This window comes from Rattus norvegicus, chromosome 19 (assembly GCF_036323735.1).
Source record: "Rattus norvegicus strain BN/NHsdMcwi chromosome 19, GRCr8, whole genome shotgun sequence".
In the NCBI taxonomy this organism is placed as follows: domain Eukaryota; kingdom Metazoa; phylum Chordata; class Mammalia; order Rodentia; family Muridae; genus Rattus; species Rattus norvegicus.
Genome location: NC_086037.1, coordinates 10,514,898 through 10,528,971, shown reverse-complemented (window position 1 = coordinate 10,528,971; position 14,074 = coordinate 10,514,898). Strand labels below are relative to the sequence as shown.

The 14,074-nt window shown below is 50.8% G+C and overlaps 1 protein-coding gene across 11 annotated transcripts in view; it reads left to right on the top strand.

Moving 5' to 3' along the window:
• Nucleotides 1-14,074, top strand: part of Nlrc5 (NLR family, CARD domain containing 5) — a 103,623-nt gene that overhangs the window by 58,252 nt on the left and 31,297 nt on the right. For all 11 annotated transcript variants that reach the window (XR_005496893.2, XM_039098152.2, XM_039098155.2 and 8 more), the window contains 11 exons: nucleotides 181-264; nucleotides 2,368-2,451; nucleotides 3,455-3,544; nucleotides 4,596-4,664; nucleotides 5,669-5,737; nucleotides 6,452-6,544; nucleotides 6,857-6,940; nucleotides 7,520-7,609; nucleotides 8,398-8,442; nucleotides 9,121-9,204; nucleotides 9,919-10,002. Coding sequence is in view for 10 of the 11 variants with exons in the window: in XM_039098152.2 (XP_038954080.1) it covers nucleotides 181-264; nucleotides 2,368-2,451; nucleotides 3,455-3,544; nucleotides 4,596-4,664; nucleotides 5,669-5,737; nucleotides 6,452-6,544; nucleotides 6,857-6,940; nucleotides 7,520-7,609; nucleotides 8,398-8,442; nucleotides 9,121-9,204; nucleotides 9,919-10,002 (876 nt within the window). In the remaining variant the exon portion in view is untranslated. The remainder of the gene's footprint in view (nucleotides 1-180; nucleotides 265-2,367; nucleotides 2,452-3,454; nucleotides 3,545-4,595; nucleotides 4,665-5,668; nucleotides 5,738-6,451; nucleotides 6,545-6,856; nucleotides 6,941-7,519; nucleotides 7,610-8,397; nucleotides 8,443-9,120; nucleotides 9,205-9,918; nucleotides 10,003-14,074) is intronic.

The window sequence follows — 14,074 nt, the reverse complement described above, 5'->3', positions numbered from 1 at the left end:
ACTTATTTCTCTAGTTTGGTAGAAGATACTGAGTTCTAGATTAAGTGCCTTGAATAGGTTCGCTCCACTACTTTAGAGGTATGCAGATCCCAGAGCTGTTCCCTAAGGGTGCCCCTGACTCATAACCAGAAGGACCATGATCTTCTCCTCCTGATACCCCTCCCCCCATTCCTATCCCAGGCTTCAGAAATGTCAGCTGAGAGTCCATGATGCAAAAGCCCTTGTGGAGCTCTTCCAGAAAGGCCCCCGGCTGGAGGAAGTAGAGTGAGTACCCCGATAAGTGGGAATCCCGGGACAGGAGCAGGCAGGGAGGCTGGGCAGGGAGACAATAGTCCCCTGTCCTGTATCAGGGGCTCAGCCAGAAGCTGTCAGGCATGTGTCTTACCATCTCCTCTCTGTGATGGAATTACACTTTATAGAGAAGAAAATGAAGGCACAGAGTTCAAATTTTCTCATGATCAAACAGGAAGGAAGGGTCTGGCCTGAGGGTCCCAGCCCATCCTTGTGAATTCTGCCACTACCTCATGGCCGTCAGTAGAGCAGGATTCCTCCTGCACTTGGGTGACCCATTCTCTACAGGGTAAAGGAGTTCTCATAATGCCTGTCTCCTGAGCACGACTTAAGATCTGGTGTGGTCATTGCCTAGTGATAGGAAGAGAACCCCACCAAGACAGTCCTAGGAAGTCCTCCAAGGGATCTAAAGACAGGATGGTGGGGTGGGAGGCAGAAGCAGGGAGATCCCTGAATTCAAGGCCAGTGGGGTCTATAGAGAAAATTCTAGGATTGCCCGGGCAACACAGAGAAACCTTGTCTCTAAAATCCAGAGAGGGGTGTGTGAGGTATTTAGGGGTGGGTTGTTCCCATCTCGGGCTGTGGTCCATGGAGTGAGGGTTGCCTGGGCACTTATCTATTGGTTCATTACCTCGTTTCATCGGAAGACTAAGGGACAAGATTAAAATGTATGGGCCAGCAAGATGGCTCAGCAGGTACATGCCCTTGCTGTCAAGCCTGGCCATCTGAGTTCAATCTCCAGGGCCCGCACCACGGAAAGAGTGAATCAATTTCTAAACTCCTACAGGCTGTCCGACCTCCATGAGCAGCTGCCCTTCACTGCAGAAAAGAATAAAATAAATGCAATATTTTTTTTAATGATTAAAGGGTCTGGAGAGATGGCTTATAGTGGCTGATTGCTTGCTGCCCTTTCAGGGGACCTGATTTCAGTTTCCAGAACCCACATTGGGCTGTTGTAACTGCCTATAACTTCAAATCCAAAGAATTCAGAGCCTTCTGGCATCCACAGGGACCCATACATCACACACACACACACACACACACACACACACACACACACACACACACACACACACCAGAATGTTAAAACACACAGATGAAGGCATGAGATATTTCTAACCCCCTTGCCACAACTGAACCTGCCCTCTCCCTGATGACCTCACTTGCAACACGACCCCAGCTCGCCTAATTAGATAAATAAAACCCTCCCAGCTCTCTGCTCACCCCTCCTGCCTGTCCAACTTCATCTCAAGCCTGGCGCATCTCCAGTGCCTTCATCTGCTTCCTTTGTTAGAACCGGTCATCTCTCACCTGGTGACCCATTAGCTTCTGCTTCACTGTTTTCCCGGGCCCCCGCCGTGGCCTTCTCTTCCTGGCAGAATAGACAGTGTTTCACCATCGCCTGCACCCATCAGTCCCTCCCTCTGTTCAGGGTAAAGCTCAAATCCTGTGGGACCCAGAAGCCTTCCTCAACCTCCCCAGCCCCTTTCCAGCCCCCACCCCCAACCCCTGCTGCCCTCACTCAATTTCCAGCCTAAATGCACTGGCTCCCTCTGGAGGCTAGTATGTGCTATCCCTCGAGGTCTTTGGCTGTGCTATTCCCACTACTAGGGACAATCTTCCCAAATCTCTCCCCATACACATACCTATGGAACTCCTGGGATTTACAGCAAGTAGTTAAAAAAAAGTGTCAAGAAAGCCTATCAGATATCCTGGAATTAGGGAAGTGATCACAGGAAGCAATTACGCGTGTTGCAGAATACGCGAATGGTCAAAGGGGATCCTTTGAGGCAGGCTGTCTGGGTTCAGATCCAAGCCTATTCTTGAGCAGATCCCTTAAGGACTCTGTGCCCCAATATGCTCAGTAGTGAGATGAAGACACATTAGCCACTGCTTCGTAGACCGTGGGTATGAAGTGTGTCACAAGTGGAGGAGTACCAAGGTCATTGCCACAGGTGGGACTGGCAGCCTACCCCCTTTAGTTATTATAAAGTTCGTTCATGAGAACGGTGGTCTGAGTAAAGCCGGGGCTGGGAGGGGCACTGCGAGAGTGTCTCCACGGTGCCTCTGTCTTAGTCTTTCAGGGAACCATCTGAAGGATGAAGGCTGTCGACTGGTGACAAAGGCTGTTTCACAACTTCACATTGCCCAGAAACTGGAGTGAGTTGTACGTCCCACTGTTGGGTAACAAGAGGAACCAGGAAGAGTCCCATCTTGTCCCTGCCACCCCCTGCTTTCCATGTCCACAGTCAGCAGTAGTAGCAGCATCTACCCAGCTTCCTCTCTCTCCAGCTAAGTTGGCATGTCCACTATACCTTGCTCTTACCTCTGCCCTGAACCACCAGCTGTCTCACCTTCTAAGTCCATGCACACGGACAGCATGTCCATGGCACATCTGGCTCACAAGCCAGGTTGTCCTTGCAACAAGTCTGGCAGGCTGGAGCCTGGCACTGGGCAAGAGCTGAGGTACTGACTGGTTGGGTATGGTGCCGCCAGGTCAAGGCATTAGGGAACAACACAGTATGCTTGGTTGAGGTGTAGGCATAAGTTGTCAGAGTGGTGACCCGAGAAATCAGGGTGTACAGTGGTGCAGAGCTGGGGCAGAGATGGTTGGGTTGTATTGGGGTCTTAGGGTCCTATTTGGGTAAGGAGTAGTGAGGTTTGGGAAAAGTGGTTTGGGCTTCAGCTTCATGTGTGTCACTCCATAACTTTAAAAACCCTGGGAAAGCGATAGAATGTCTCTGGGCCTCAGTTTCTCCACTTGTAAAATGGAGTTAAATGAAACCAGGCATGTCTGAAACCCATATACAGAGCCTACTACGCCAGTCCTCCATGTTACTCCATAGACCACAAAACTGAAGCTCAGAGAGGGGAGAACCCAGGAGCAGAGACTGTGTGTTAAGCCAGAAAACTTGATTCCTTGAGTGTGTGTGTGTGTGTGTGTGTGTGTGTATGTGTGTGTGTGTGTGTGTGTGTGTGTGTGTGTGTGTGTGGTGGTGGTGGTGGTGGTGGTGGGAGGGTCATACATCCCTTGGCTCACATGGCCAGAACTCTGAGGGACTCTGCTTGGGGACCCATAACACCTAACAACTTTTAAGTCACAATGAGGAGCAGGAGCTGTCTGCCCACTGACACTGCCTCTCTCTCTCTCTCCTCTCCACAGCCTCAGCGACAATGGCCTCTCTCAGACTGGGGTGACCTATCTGTTGAAGGCCGTGAGCACGTGTGGGACCCTGGAAGAGCTGCACATCAGGTGGGAGCCTCAACAGAACTCGGTCACTTCACTTTGGCCCTGAGCCCCAGAGCTCAGGGTCATCTCCACACTTTCTGAAGCTCCCCGTATTATTTCTGGCTTCATGCCTTAAGGACCCCCAGAAGATGCTGCTATGGGCCTGCAAAGCTGGCACTGTGGGTCTCTTCTGGAGAACAGCCCGGGGCTGGTGAAGCCCAGCTGGGAAGGGCAGTAACAGAAACTGAGAGAGCAACTCTCTAGTTCCTTGCCCCATTTGGTACAAACTATGCAGTGCCCTGTGTGTCCCTAGCTCCTATGAGCCCTCTTCTTTTCAACTTCCTTCAGTTCCCTCCCAGCTTCTCCTGAGTACTCTCTCCAGGTGACTTGTGACCTCCTGTCCCCCGGTCCCTCCTCAGTTCTATCTCTTTTACTATGAGGAGCTGAGGACAGATGTGAATGAATTTCAGTGCTTTCCTGAAAGCCTCATTCTTGGTTCTCAGCTGCATGGAGGGACTGCCTCATGCACCCCTCAAAGGACTGGAGGGAGACCAGATTCCCTCACGAGGTAGACTGGGGACCTCGTTCGCCACGATCATTGAGATGTGCAGCATGTCATGGGAGACAGCACCCGTATCCCAAAGTGCTGCAAGCCTTGGAGGAAACCCCCACCCCCACCCCACCCAGGGAAGGCAGAGAGGGCAGGCTGTAGACGAGAACAGGAAGAACCTGAAGCCTCTGTAGCAGCTCTCTCACACCTCGAAGCCTCAGAGGAAGTCATAAGAAGGGGCTTAGCGGAGCTGTTGAGATGGCTCAGAGGATAAGAGCACTGACTGCTCTTCCAGAGGTCCTGAGTTCAATTCCCAGCAACCACATGGTGGCTCACAACCATCTGTAATGAGATCCGATGCCCTCTTCCGGTGTGTCTGAAGACAGTGACAGTGTTCTCACATAAAATAAATAAATCTTAAAAAAAAAAAAAAAAGGAGGAGGAGGAGGAGGGGCTTAGCTTGGGCAAGAATGATGCCTTAGTGCTCCCGCTAACCTCCTTCCCTTGCCCCTCTCTTGTCCATAGCCTGCTAACCAACACCGTGGTACTCACATTTGCCCAGGAGCTGAGGGATCAGGAGGGGAGCTTCAAGAGGTAAGGACCCAGTACATACATACCCCTCTGGGAATGAAGATGTGCCTTCCCTGACCCGGGGAGACCGCAATAGGGAATCACAAAGCAGGGCTATCTATGTATCTCAGATAGTAGAGTGTTTGTGCAATCGTGCATGAAACCCTGGGCTCAGTTCCCTGCACTGTGCAAGTCAAACATGGTGTCACCTAAGATACATGAGATCCTGTCTGAAACACTGAACAAGAATTCACGAAGGATCAGGCAGTAGGACATGGGTCTGATGAAGAAGAAGCAGAAGGCAGGCTCCTGGGACCCCTGTGAGGTAGGATCTGGGTGATATGCCAGGCCAGGCTGGGATGGCTAGACAGTAATTATCATTGGGAGCTTGAGGTTTTAGCCTAAATATTGAGAGTAGTCAGTCTGTCCTGGAACTCTGATGTGGACAGAACTCTTATCTTCCTTTGGCACAAAGACCATTCAAAGGGGTGTGTGCCTCTCTCCTTCAAGGGACTTCCAGCACATGGTCAGAGGCTTAGCTCTGTGCCTTGTGTGTCTATCCACAGGTCACTGCATATCGCATAGGGTCTGAACTCTGAACGTTGGTAGGAAGAGATCTCTCATTTCTACGATTCCCTGTGATGATGACAGTGATATAAAATGGTGACCGTAGGGTTTGGGGATTTAGCTCAGTGGTAGAGCGCTTGCCTAGGAAGTGCAAGGCCCTGGGTTCGGTTCCCAGCTTCGAAAAAAAGAACCCCCAAAAAAATGGTGACCATAACCAGGGTGAATTGAGCACTGGGTGAATTGAGCACTCACACTCTGTGTGCAGCTAGCTAGCACTAGACCGAGACAACTCACATGTGCCAAATTAGTTCCAGAGAAAGGCCAGTCCCAGTCACGTGCCAGACTAGAGTCTCACTGACCCTGGCTAAGCACAGATTGAAAAGTGGACAATGAGTTTGGGGATGGACCCTGGAGTCAGAGGCAAGATATGTTCAGTCTGGCTTTGCTATGTGTTCCTCTAGGGGGGCACAACTTACCGGCTTCATGTCTCCTGTGACCTCTGAGTTGTCCCAGAGATCTCGAAGGATAAGGTATGATGGCCATCTCCTTCCTTGTCCCCAAGCCTCAAGCCTGTCTCAAAGGCTTCCCAGAGGACACCACAACCTGCTGTCTCAAGGAATTATAGCTGTCAACTTCTCGTTCCCCGCATAGCCCATCCCTCCATCACCTCCTACTGTCTAGGCAGCCCCATCCTGTAACCTGCACCCTGGACTGGAGAGACTCTGCACAGAGGAAAGAGGGGCCATAGGCCTCGGATCCCCAGTTCTGGGCATCAGCCTGGACTCCCCTCAGCTCTGCATCTTCCCATCACACTGTCTTCCTCTTGCCTGCCTGCCTGTCTGTCTATCTGTCTGTCTGTCCCTCTGCTTGCCTATCTCATTCAGAGTTTGTTTCTTTCTCCAAGGTCCCCAGTTTCATCTCTCCTGTCTTTGCTTTTTGTCTCTGTCTGTCTCTGTTACTGTCACTGTGTCTCTCTGTCTCTCCCTATGTCCACCTCTCACTATCCCTGTTAGCGTCTCTATCTATCTCTGTCTCTGTTTCTACCTGTCTGTCTCTACTGCTGTCTCCATTTATTTCTGTCTCGCTCCCTCTCATCCCAGCCCTGTGCCTCTCTGCTATTTTGGCCATGCCGTGTGTCTCAATGTCATGGACCAGAATCCCACCCTTCTGCCCACTAGGGACAGCTTCCCTCTGGGCACAGTGTCTGGTGGGCACTGCAGAGCTGTGGGTCTTGCCCCTTACAGGCTGACACACTGTGGCTTCCTGGCCGAGCACACAGAGAAGCTCTGTGAGGCATTGAGAGTCAGCTGCCAGAGCCACCCCCTGGATCATCTCGAGTGAGTATTTGGTTTCGGAAAGGCAGCAGTGGGCACAGTCGAGGGAGTTTGTGGATAGAATGCAGCTGTCCTGCTTTCCTTTGGAGAGTCTGATTCTCAGCTCTCTTTTCCATTCATGTCAGAGACCCTGCAGAGACCTGGGGGGACAGTGACTTTCTTTCCAAGTATGCACCCCACACTGGTACCCATGTGTTTGGCACAGAGATGTGACCTAGTGCTTGGACTGGGTTCCTGGTCCCAGGAACCAAGTGACCACACCGCTACCATAGCAGAACCTCCAGCCTCCACTGACCTTTGCTCCTTCCTTTCCAGCCTGTCAGACAACTTTTTGAAGGACAAAGGAGTGATCCTACTAACCCAGCTCCTCCCAAGACTGGGTCCCCTGAAGTCCTTGAAGTAAGCACCTAACAGCCGTGCAAGGCCTCTGGGCTCCCACCAGCGAGAGGGGTTGTTCTGGGTCATCTTCTGGGTACAGTGAAGATGTAGCCAGGAGGTGCAGATGAGCCCTCTTCCCACAGGCAAATGTTCAACAAGGGCTCACCCTGGCTTGACTAAACACTGATTTATTTCAAAGAGCTCAGGGCTCCGCCTTTTGCTTCGGGCCTTCTCCAGGCGCTTCCTGTGTCTCCATGGAGAAGAGACAGCTCTCCTCCAGCTTCCTTTTAGGAGTCCCCCCACCCCACCTCCACCATTTTTAACTTACCCTGAGTTCCACCATTCCCTTGTCAAGTGGAGTAGTAGAGTTTAGGGTTCCAGTCTTAGCTCCCTCACCAACACAGCCTGTCGCCTTGAGCAGGTTCCAACCTGACTAGCTCATCTCTGCGGCTGTGCAGCGAAGTTGGAGGGTTTTGTGGTGGTCGGTCACCTGGGGGTTCCCTGGGGTCTGCCATCTGCCCTCAGAGACACTGGCCCTGTGCTCTGACATTCAGAGGGCAGGTCTGAGTCCCTTCACCCTTGTCACTGTGTGGCCTCCAGCCTCAGCAGGAATGACTTCTCCATGGATGCCGTGTTTAGCTTGGTCCTGTGCATGTCTTCCCTGCAGTGGCTGTTCCACCTAGAAGTCAGGTGAGTGGCTGCTCTGTCCCCCACCCTTTCCCTGCTCCCATAAGCTCCTGCGGAGGCCTCATTTGTACAGGTCACTTCGGGTCATCCTCAAGGTCTTAGATGGTACCAGGTGCAGTGAACATGTGCTAGGAGTTCATGGAATGAATGAGTGAGTGAGTGAGTAAGTGAATGAATGAATGAATGAATGAATGAGTAAGTGAATGAATGAATGAGTGAAATTTGTGGCTCCATGGTCCCAGGAACAATCAAATTTCTCCAAATTCTCCTCGGGACAAACATCTTTCCACTCTCCCTTACTCTCCAGGAAGTCCTTAGATACTCCTGAGCAAGCTAGGAGGAGTTGACTGGTGGCCTTTGGGACTCAGGGACTGGCCAAACTGGCATCTCCAGAATTTATGAAGCTGGAAAGGAACCAGCCAACCCACAGCCCTGGATCAACCCCCATGCGGGAAGCCTGTAGTTTTAGGAACATTCTGCCCCTCTCATCCTTCCCTGAGAATCCTAAGAATAGAGGTGTGGCGGCAGGTGGCCAATGCTGGTCCTTAGCTTTATAGGGTCCTTATGTCCTTATTTGGACAGAGCATCGAAGTCCGCCTCCTCTCCCGGTTCACCACCAGAGGGCGCTGAAATAATGGTTCAAGAGCCCTGCAACCATGACTAACCGTGGCTGTCACTGATCCACTGTTAATATATTCTCTGGGTGGCAGGCTATCTCCTGGTCCCTAAGCCCTTCTGGGGAGGGGACCCTTGGCCTCTTCTCAACCAGCTTTCTCCTCTTCCGCTTTTAGCCTTGAGAGTGACTGCATCTTCCTTCGAGGAGCTGGGACCAGCAGGTGAGGAGAGATTTGGACAGTCGAGCTAGCCTGTGGCTTTGATTTCTGTTTCCTATGGATGCACAGTCTCCACCCTGACAAACATCCTGGTGCCCAAGAATGATCGCAATGTCTGGCGAGGTCTCTGGGGCAGCCTCGCCTTCTAGGCTGTAACCCCTACAAAACCAGGCTAAGCCCAACTTAGCACTTCACGGGTGCTTCCAGCTGCCCCCTGGTGGCAACAGGTGTCATTGCCTCGAACCCTGGAGGTTGTCCTCACAGCTGGGCTTAAGGCAGTGACCTCACCACAGCTAATGGACAAGCAATCGGAAGCCAGGCTAGCCTCGGGCTAGATGCTCTTGGTTCCCCAACTTAAGAGCTCTGTGGGATCTAAGGGCAAAAGAATTGAGAAAACAGGGAGGCAGAAATATGGTTTTGTCAAGTTGGTGGACGGGGAGGCACTCTATTCTGTCTCCAGTCACCTGGTTGGGGGCTGCCCTGGACAGATGTGAATTGTTGATTTTCCTCACCTCAGCTTCCCTTTCATGGATCTCAGTTCCTCCACCTGAGCAGTAAGGGTCCTGGCTGGGATCAAATCTCCAGATCCCTTCCAGATGTGGAAGTCCTGAGGGCAGGGAGCCCCCATGGGTGTGCCTCAAGTTTTCTTTTTGTTATGCTTTCCCCCTCCCCCTGCCCAAGGGATGCACTAGCTGGTGGACCAGAATTCCCAGCTGGAGCCCAGTTACTGGAGTTAAGTCAGCGGTGTACCTCCAGGAGTTTCTGGTACTGTATCCCACTTTTGTTTAGGGGTTAGGGATTGGACAGAGCTAGTGGCTCGGGGCTATAAATTAAGACAGAGGGAAGAGTTTGAAAGATGGGAAAAGAAAGAGGCCAGGGTACAGAAGGCAGCACTGGGGGGCTGCTGGGTCCTTTGGATCACCTCAGTGGGGCTAAGGCCTGACACTCTCCTAAGAGAAGATTGTTGTGTCTCGGAAATACACTGGAAACCCAGCTATCCCAGCTCTGGCTTGCGGGCTGCTTTGGAGACTTTCATTTCCAGAAAGAGGTTCACCTGCCCAGCCATCCGTAACTCCTGTAACAGGGGGTCTGACACCCTATTCCATAAGCATCAGACATACACTTGGTGCATGTGTGCAAAACACATTCTATAAGTTAAAAGGATGAGACGCTCAGAGGGTGGTGAAGGATTGTGACAGCGAGAGTGGAAGTCAGAAGGTGATAAGTGATCCAGGTGAAGGAAGATGGGGCCTGGACTCAGGAAGAGGCAGTGGGTGGAGAGGATTCACCACACAGAGCAGTTTTAATGTAGATATCATAATGGTGGTCACAGGAGAGCTTGGGGAGGGGACTGTACTCTGCAGGGCATAGGAGAGGCGCCTAAGGCCTGCAGGTCTGAGGAGAACATCTGTTAGAAGGAGAAGGGTATCCTAGGACAACAGGGTCCACTCTGATTCCCCATCCTCTAACCCCTCTCAGCCTTCAGGAGTGTCAGCTGGAATCCCTGAACCTTGCCTACCTCTGTGACGCTCTGGAGAAGTGCCCTGGGCCTCTGGAAATCCAGTAAGTAATAAGACAAAACCCTAAGTGCACAGTGTGTGTGGCTGTGTAGAAAACTGGGTGAGGGCTCATAAGGGAGACTTGATAAATTGTTCCCAGCCTTCTCCCACCAGACCAATCATCCCAACTCTGGGACTTACAAGACCCATCAGTGGACAGTCAGGCCATCTCCCAGGAGCCTAAGTACTGGACCACATGACTCTCCCTCATCCTGCCTCTATGGCAAATCTCATCACCTTTGAACCCCTTGTCCCTGAAGTACCTCACATCAGAACAACCAGACCTGTGACCATAATCAGGAGTTACCTCAGCCACATGGAAGCTGGCCGAGTCCCTGTACCTCAGTTTCCACTTCTGCAAGCAGACAGTGAGCATTTCCTTGGGAGTCAGTGTTGAGATTCTTATACAAGAATAACCTTTTAGAAACTGCAGGCTGGAGCCCCCTTGCTAAGAAAACCCTTCCTCCCACCAAATCATGGTGTCATTTGTCACAGCCTTGTCCACTTCTTGGGTATTGTATGCTCTGTTTTTACTTTCTGGTTGTGTATCCAAGATGCTCGGGACTGGAAGAGTTTTGAATTTTCTTCAGATTTTGGAATGTTTGCATATGCAGAATGAGATACCTTGGAAAAGGAGATCAGGTCTAAACACAACATTCATTAGTTTTGTGTAAGCCCTGTGAAAGCAATATCCAGTTTCTATAATGGGCCTGCACTTGGGGCTGGGACCTGTCAGGACTGGAATTTTCCACTTTCACTGTGACATCAGTGCTCAGACTATTTCAGACTTTGGATTTCGGCTTTTCTGATTAGCGCTGTTCTGCCTAAGGCTACAGTCCTAGGCCAGGTGCAGCCTATGTCAGCAATCCTAAACCGGGCACAGCCTATGTCTGCAGTCCCAGGCCAGGTGCAGCCTATGTCTGCAGTCCCAGGCCAGGTGCAGCCTATGTCTGCAGTCCCAGGCCAGGTGCAGCCTATGTCTGCAGTCCCAGGCCAGGTGCAGCCTATGTCTGCAGTCCTAAGCCAGGTGCAGCCTATGTCTGCAATCCTAGACCAGGTGCAGCCTGTAGAATCACCTGCATTGAACCTGCTTTCCCAAGTTGCAACAATCTCATGTTCTGACTTCTGGCTCCGTCTCAAATCAATTTCAGACCATTGGGCAAGCTAATCCATGTAGACCCCAATGTGTGTTTCCTATGCATTTCTCCATACCAAACACACCCAGAAGGAGGGACTTGCATTGTTTGGCAGGATTGGATCTGGCCGTGAGAGATCTCCCTGCATCTAATTACTCTTCAGTGACAGTGTGGCTTTCCCTCGGGGTCAGATTGTGTGAGTCCAGTTCATTAAGAGCATTGTATCACATTTATTCATTCATTGTTTGGGGGTGGGAGAGATTGTGTGTGCCCTTATGTGCAGTGTGTGTTCGGAGGCTAGAGGAGAAGTTTCACAAGTCATTTCTCAGGGATTGAATTCAGGTTGTCGGGCTTGGTGGCAAGTGTCTTTGCCCTCTGGGCCACCTCGCCAGTCCTCAGTTCATTTTTAAAAGCTTATTCTGCTCATTTTGTATGCACGTTATGGTGCTTACTCTCAGAACTCAGTGGAACTCCGGGTGATCAGCTCTTGCCTTCCTCCATGTAGGTCCCAGGGAGCAGCTCCCATCCACCAGTCCCTAACTGATTCTTTTTTTAAACAAATTCCTTTAGAATAGTTTTTTACAATGTTTCAAAAAAAGCTACATAGTGTGTTTGTTACAGCATTCCAGCGAAGAGGGCACCTGTGGCCAACCGCTGTTGGCTCAGGCTTTATGCACTTTCCACTGAGATGGAACTCTGCAGTCTGGACGGCAGTCTGCATCCCCATTGTATTCTGCTTCTCGGCCTCCTCTTTCCCCCAAGAGCTTCCTGTCCTTTCTCTGTTTTTCCGTGTCCTCCTTGGTTTGCTGGTCCCCAGCTAGGTGTTTTGTAATCCATCATCTGGTTGAGTTTGGTTTTGGTTGAGTTTTTTTGTCTCCAGGTTGAGCTAGGGTGTGGACTTGGAAGAAGCTCCATCAGGCCAACTGCCTCCTCCTGTCACGTTATGGCTGCATGCTGTCAGGCTTGACTTTGACTACCTGCCCAAGGCTATGTCTGTCCCACTTTCTCGCTGTGAGGTTGCTTTGTCCCATCAACAGCTATCTTGTTCTAGAGACTTCTGGCATACACAAAATGGAAAGACTGGAGGGTCTTAGGAGTGATAGTTCATAACTCACACCCCACCCCTTTCCCCATACACCACAGCTCACAGCTGAGTACAGTGGCACTCGCTGCCTGCAGTGCCAGCACAGGCTGGGGTATCAGGAGTGTAAGGCCAGAGTGGGCCACACAGCTGGTTCCAGACCAGTTGGGGGTTACACGTCCACACCCTGCCTCAAAAGCAGAACACAAAAATTTGTGTGCACACGCATGTATGTACACATGCACAAACACACACACACACATATACTCAGTTATTTTAAAGTCGTCTCCAGATATTTTATAATTTTATTTGTAAATATTTTTAGTATGAAAAGTTTTAAATACTCTTTTATATTTATTTATCCAATTTTTTTTTTAAAGACAAAGTTCCACCGAGTGGCTCTGGAACTCACTTTGTAGACCAGGCTGGCCTTGAAGTCACAGAGATCCACCTACCTCTGCCTCACCGGAGCTGGATTTAAAGGCCTGCCCCGCTATCCCCTGCGTTTTTATTCTTTTTTTTAAAGCTTTATTTTTAAGATTTATTTATTTATTACATATGAGTACACTGTAGCTGACTTCAGACACACCAGGAGAGGGCGTCAGATCCCATTACAGATGGTTGTGAGCCACCATGTGGTTGCTGGGATTTGAACTCAGGACCTCTGGAAGAGCAGTCAGTGCTCTTAATCATTGAACCATCTCTCTGGCCTGTGTTTTTATTCTTAATGTAACCACAAAAATATTATTGAACCACAAATATTAACAATAAAGGCCTAGAATCATCCTAAACGGCGTTCAGTATTCGTGGCTCTGCCTGAGGTGTTTTTGCAGTGCTCACGTTTCCAGGGTTTTGCACCTTGGCCATCTGCAGCAGGGTACTGCAAGCCCATCTAGATATGTGCAGACAGGCTGTCCCAGGCACTCCTGTGTCATCATAGCAATGCATTCCAGCACTGTCTACCTGTTAGGCACCCACTGAATACAAGGCTGGAGGTTGCACAGGGTTTGCAGCTGCAGATGCTCCACAGGATCCACAAGAAAGACAGGCAAAGCTGGGGGTTTTTAGCACAAGTGGTATCTCAGGGTCCCTTCACCCCCAGCATTGATTGTCCTGGGATGTGCTTGGAGGTCAGAAAAGGTGATCGATTTCCTTCTGCATACCCTTCCTACCTACTGGAGACCTGTAATAAGTCAAAATGTGGCTTACATCCATTGCTTTAAAAAAATCTGAGGAGACCCAGAGGCCATGGTACTATGGGCTTGGGATGTCGGGAACATGGGAAGGTGCTGTGGAAAGACACTCAGTGAAAGGTACCACTCAAGACCCTGCCCTGAATCCTGGCCATGCAGGGCTGGAAAGAGCTAGTCTGAGCCCCTCTACTCCTTACCCACATCAGTGTACCCCACCCTCTCCTCCCCGCCAATGAATGAGTACAGCAGGGCTGAGGCCAGCAGCCTTCCAGCACAAAGGGAAAGGAACAGTGAAGGCAGGAGGGGACCCCAGCCCAAAGGGCCCTGGGGACAGGAAGTGACTCCAGACCCTCAGTGGAAGGTGAATATGATTCTCTAGATATTTGGGACACACAGCGGCCCAAGGGCAGGTGTTAGGACTGTCCCCTGTTGTGTCACATTGTCTGCACCTGCGATCAGTGACTGGTGGGTTTGGATGGGCCACAGAAATGGGGGATGGCGGTTCTCGGGCTCCACCTGCTTTATCCCTGCTGGTGTGGAGATGGCTGATGACCCTCTATTCACAATCCTGCCAGTCCATGGAGTTTGTAGAGAGAGTGTCCTACAGCCCCTTGGAAATCCAAAGTGTCCAGCAGCTTGGTAAGGACACACAGAATAAAAACAATT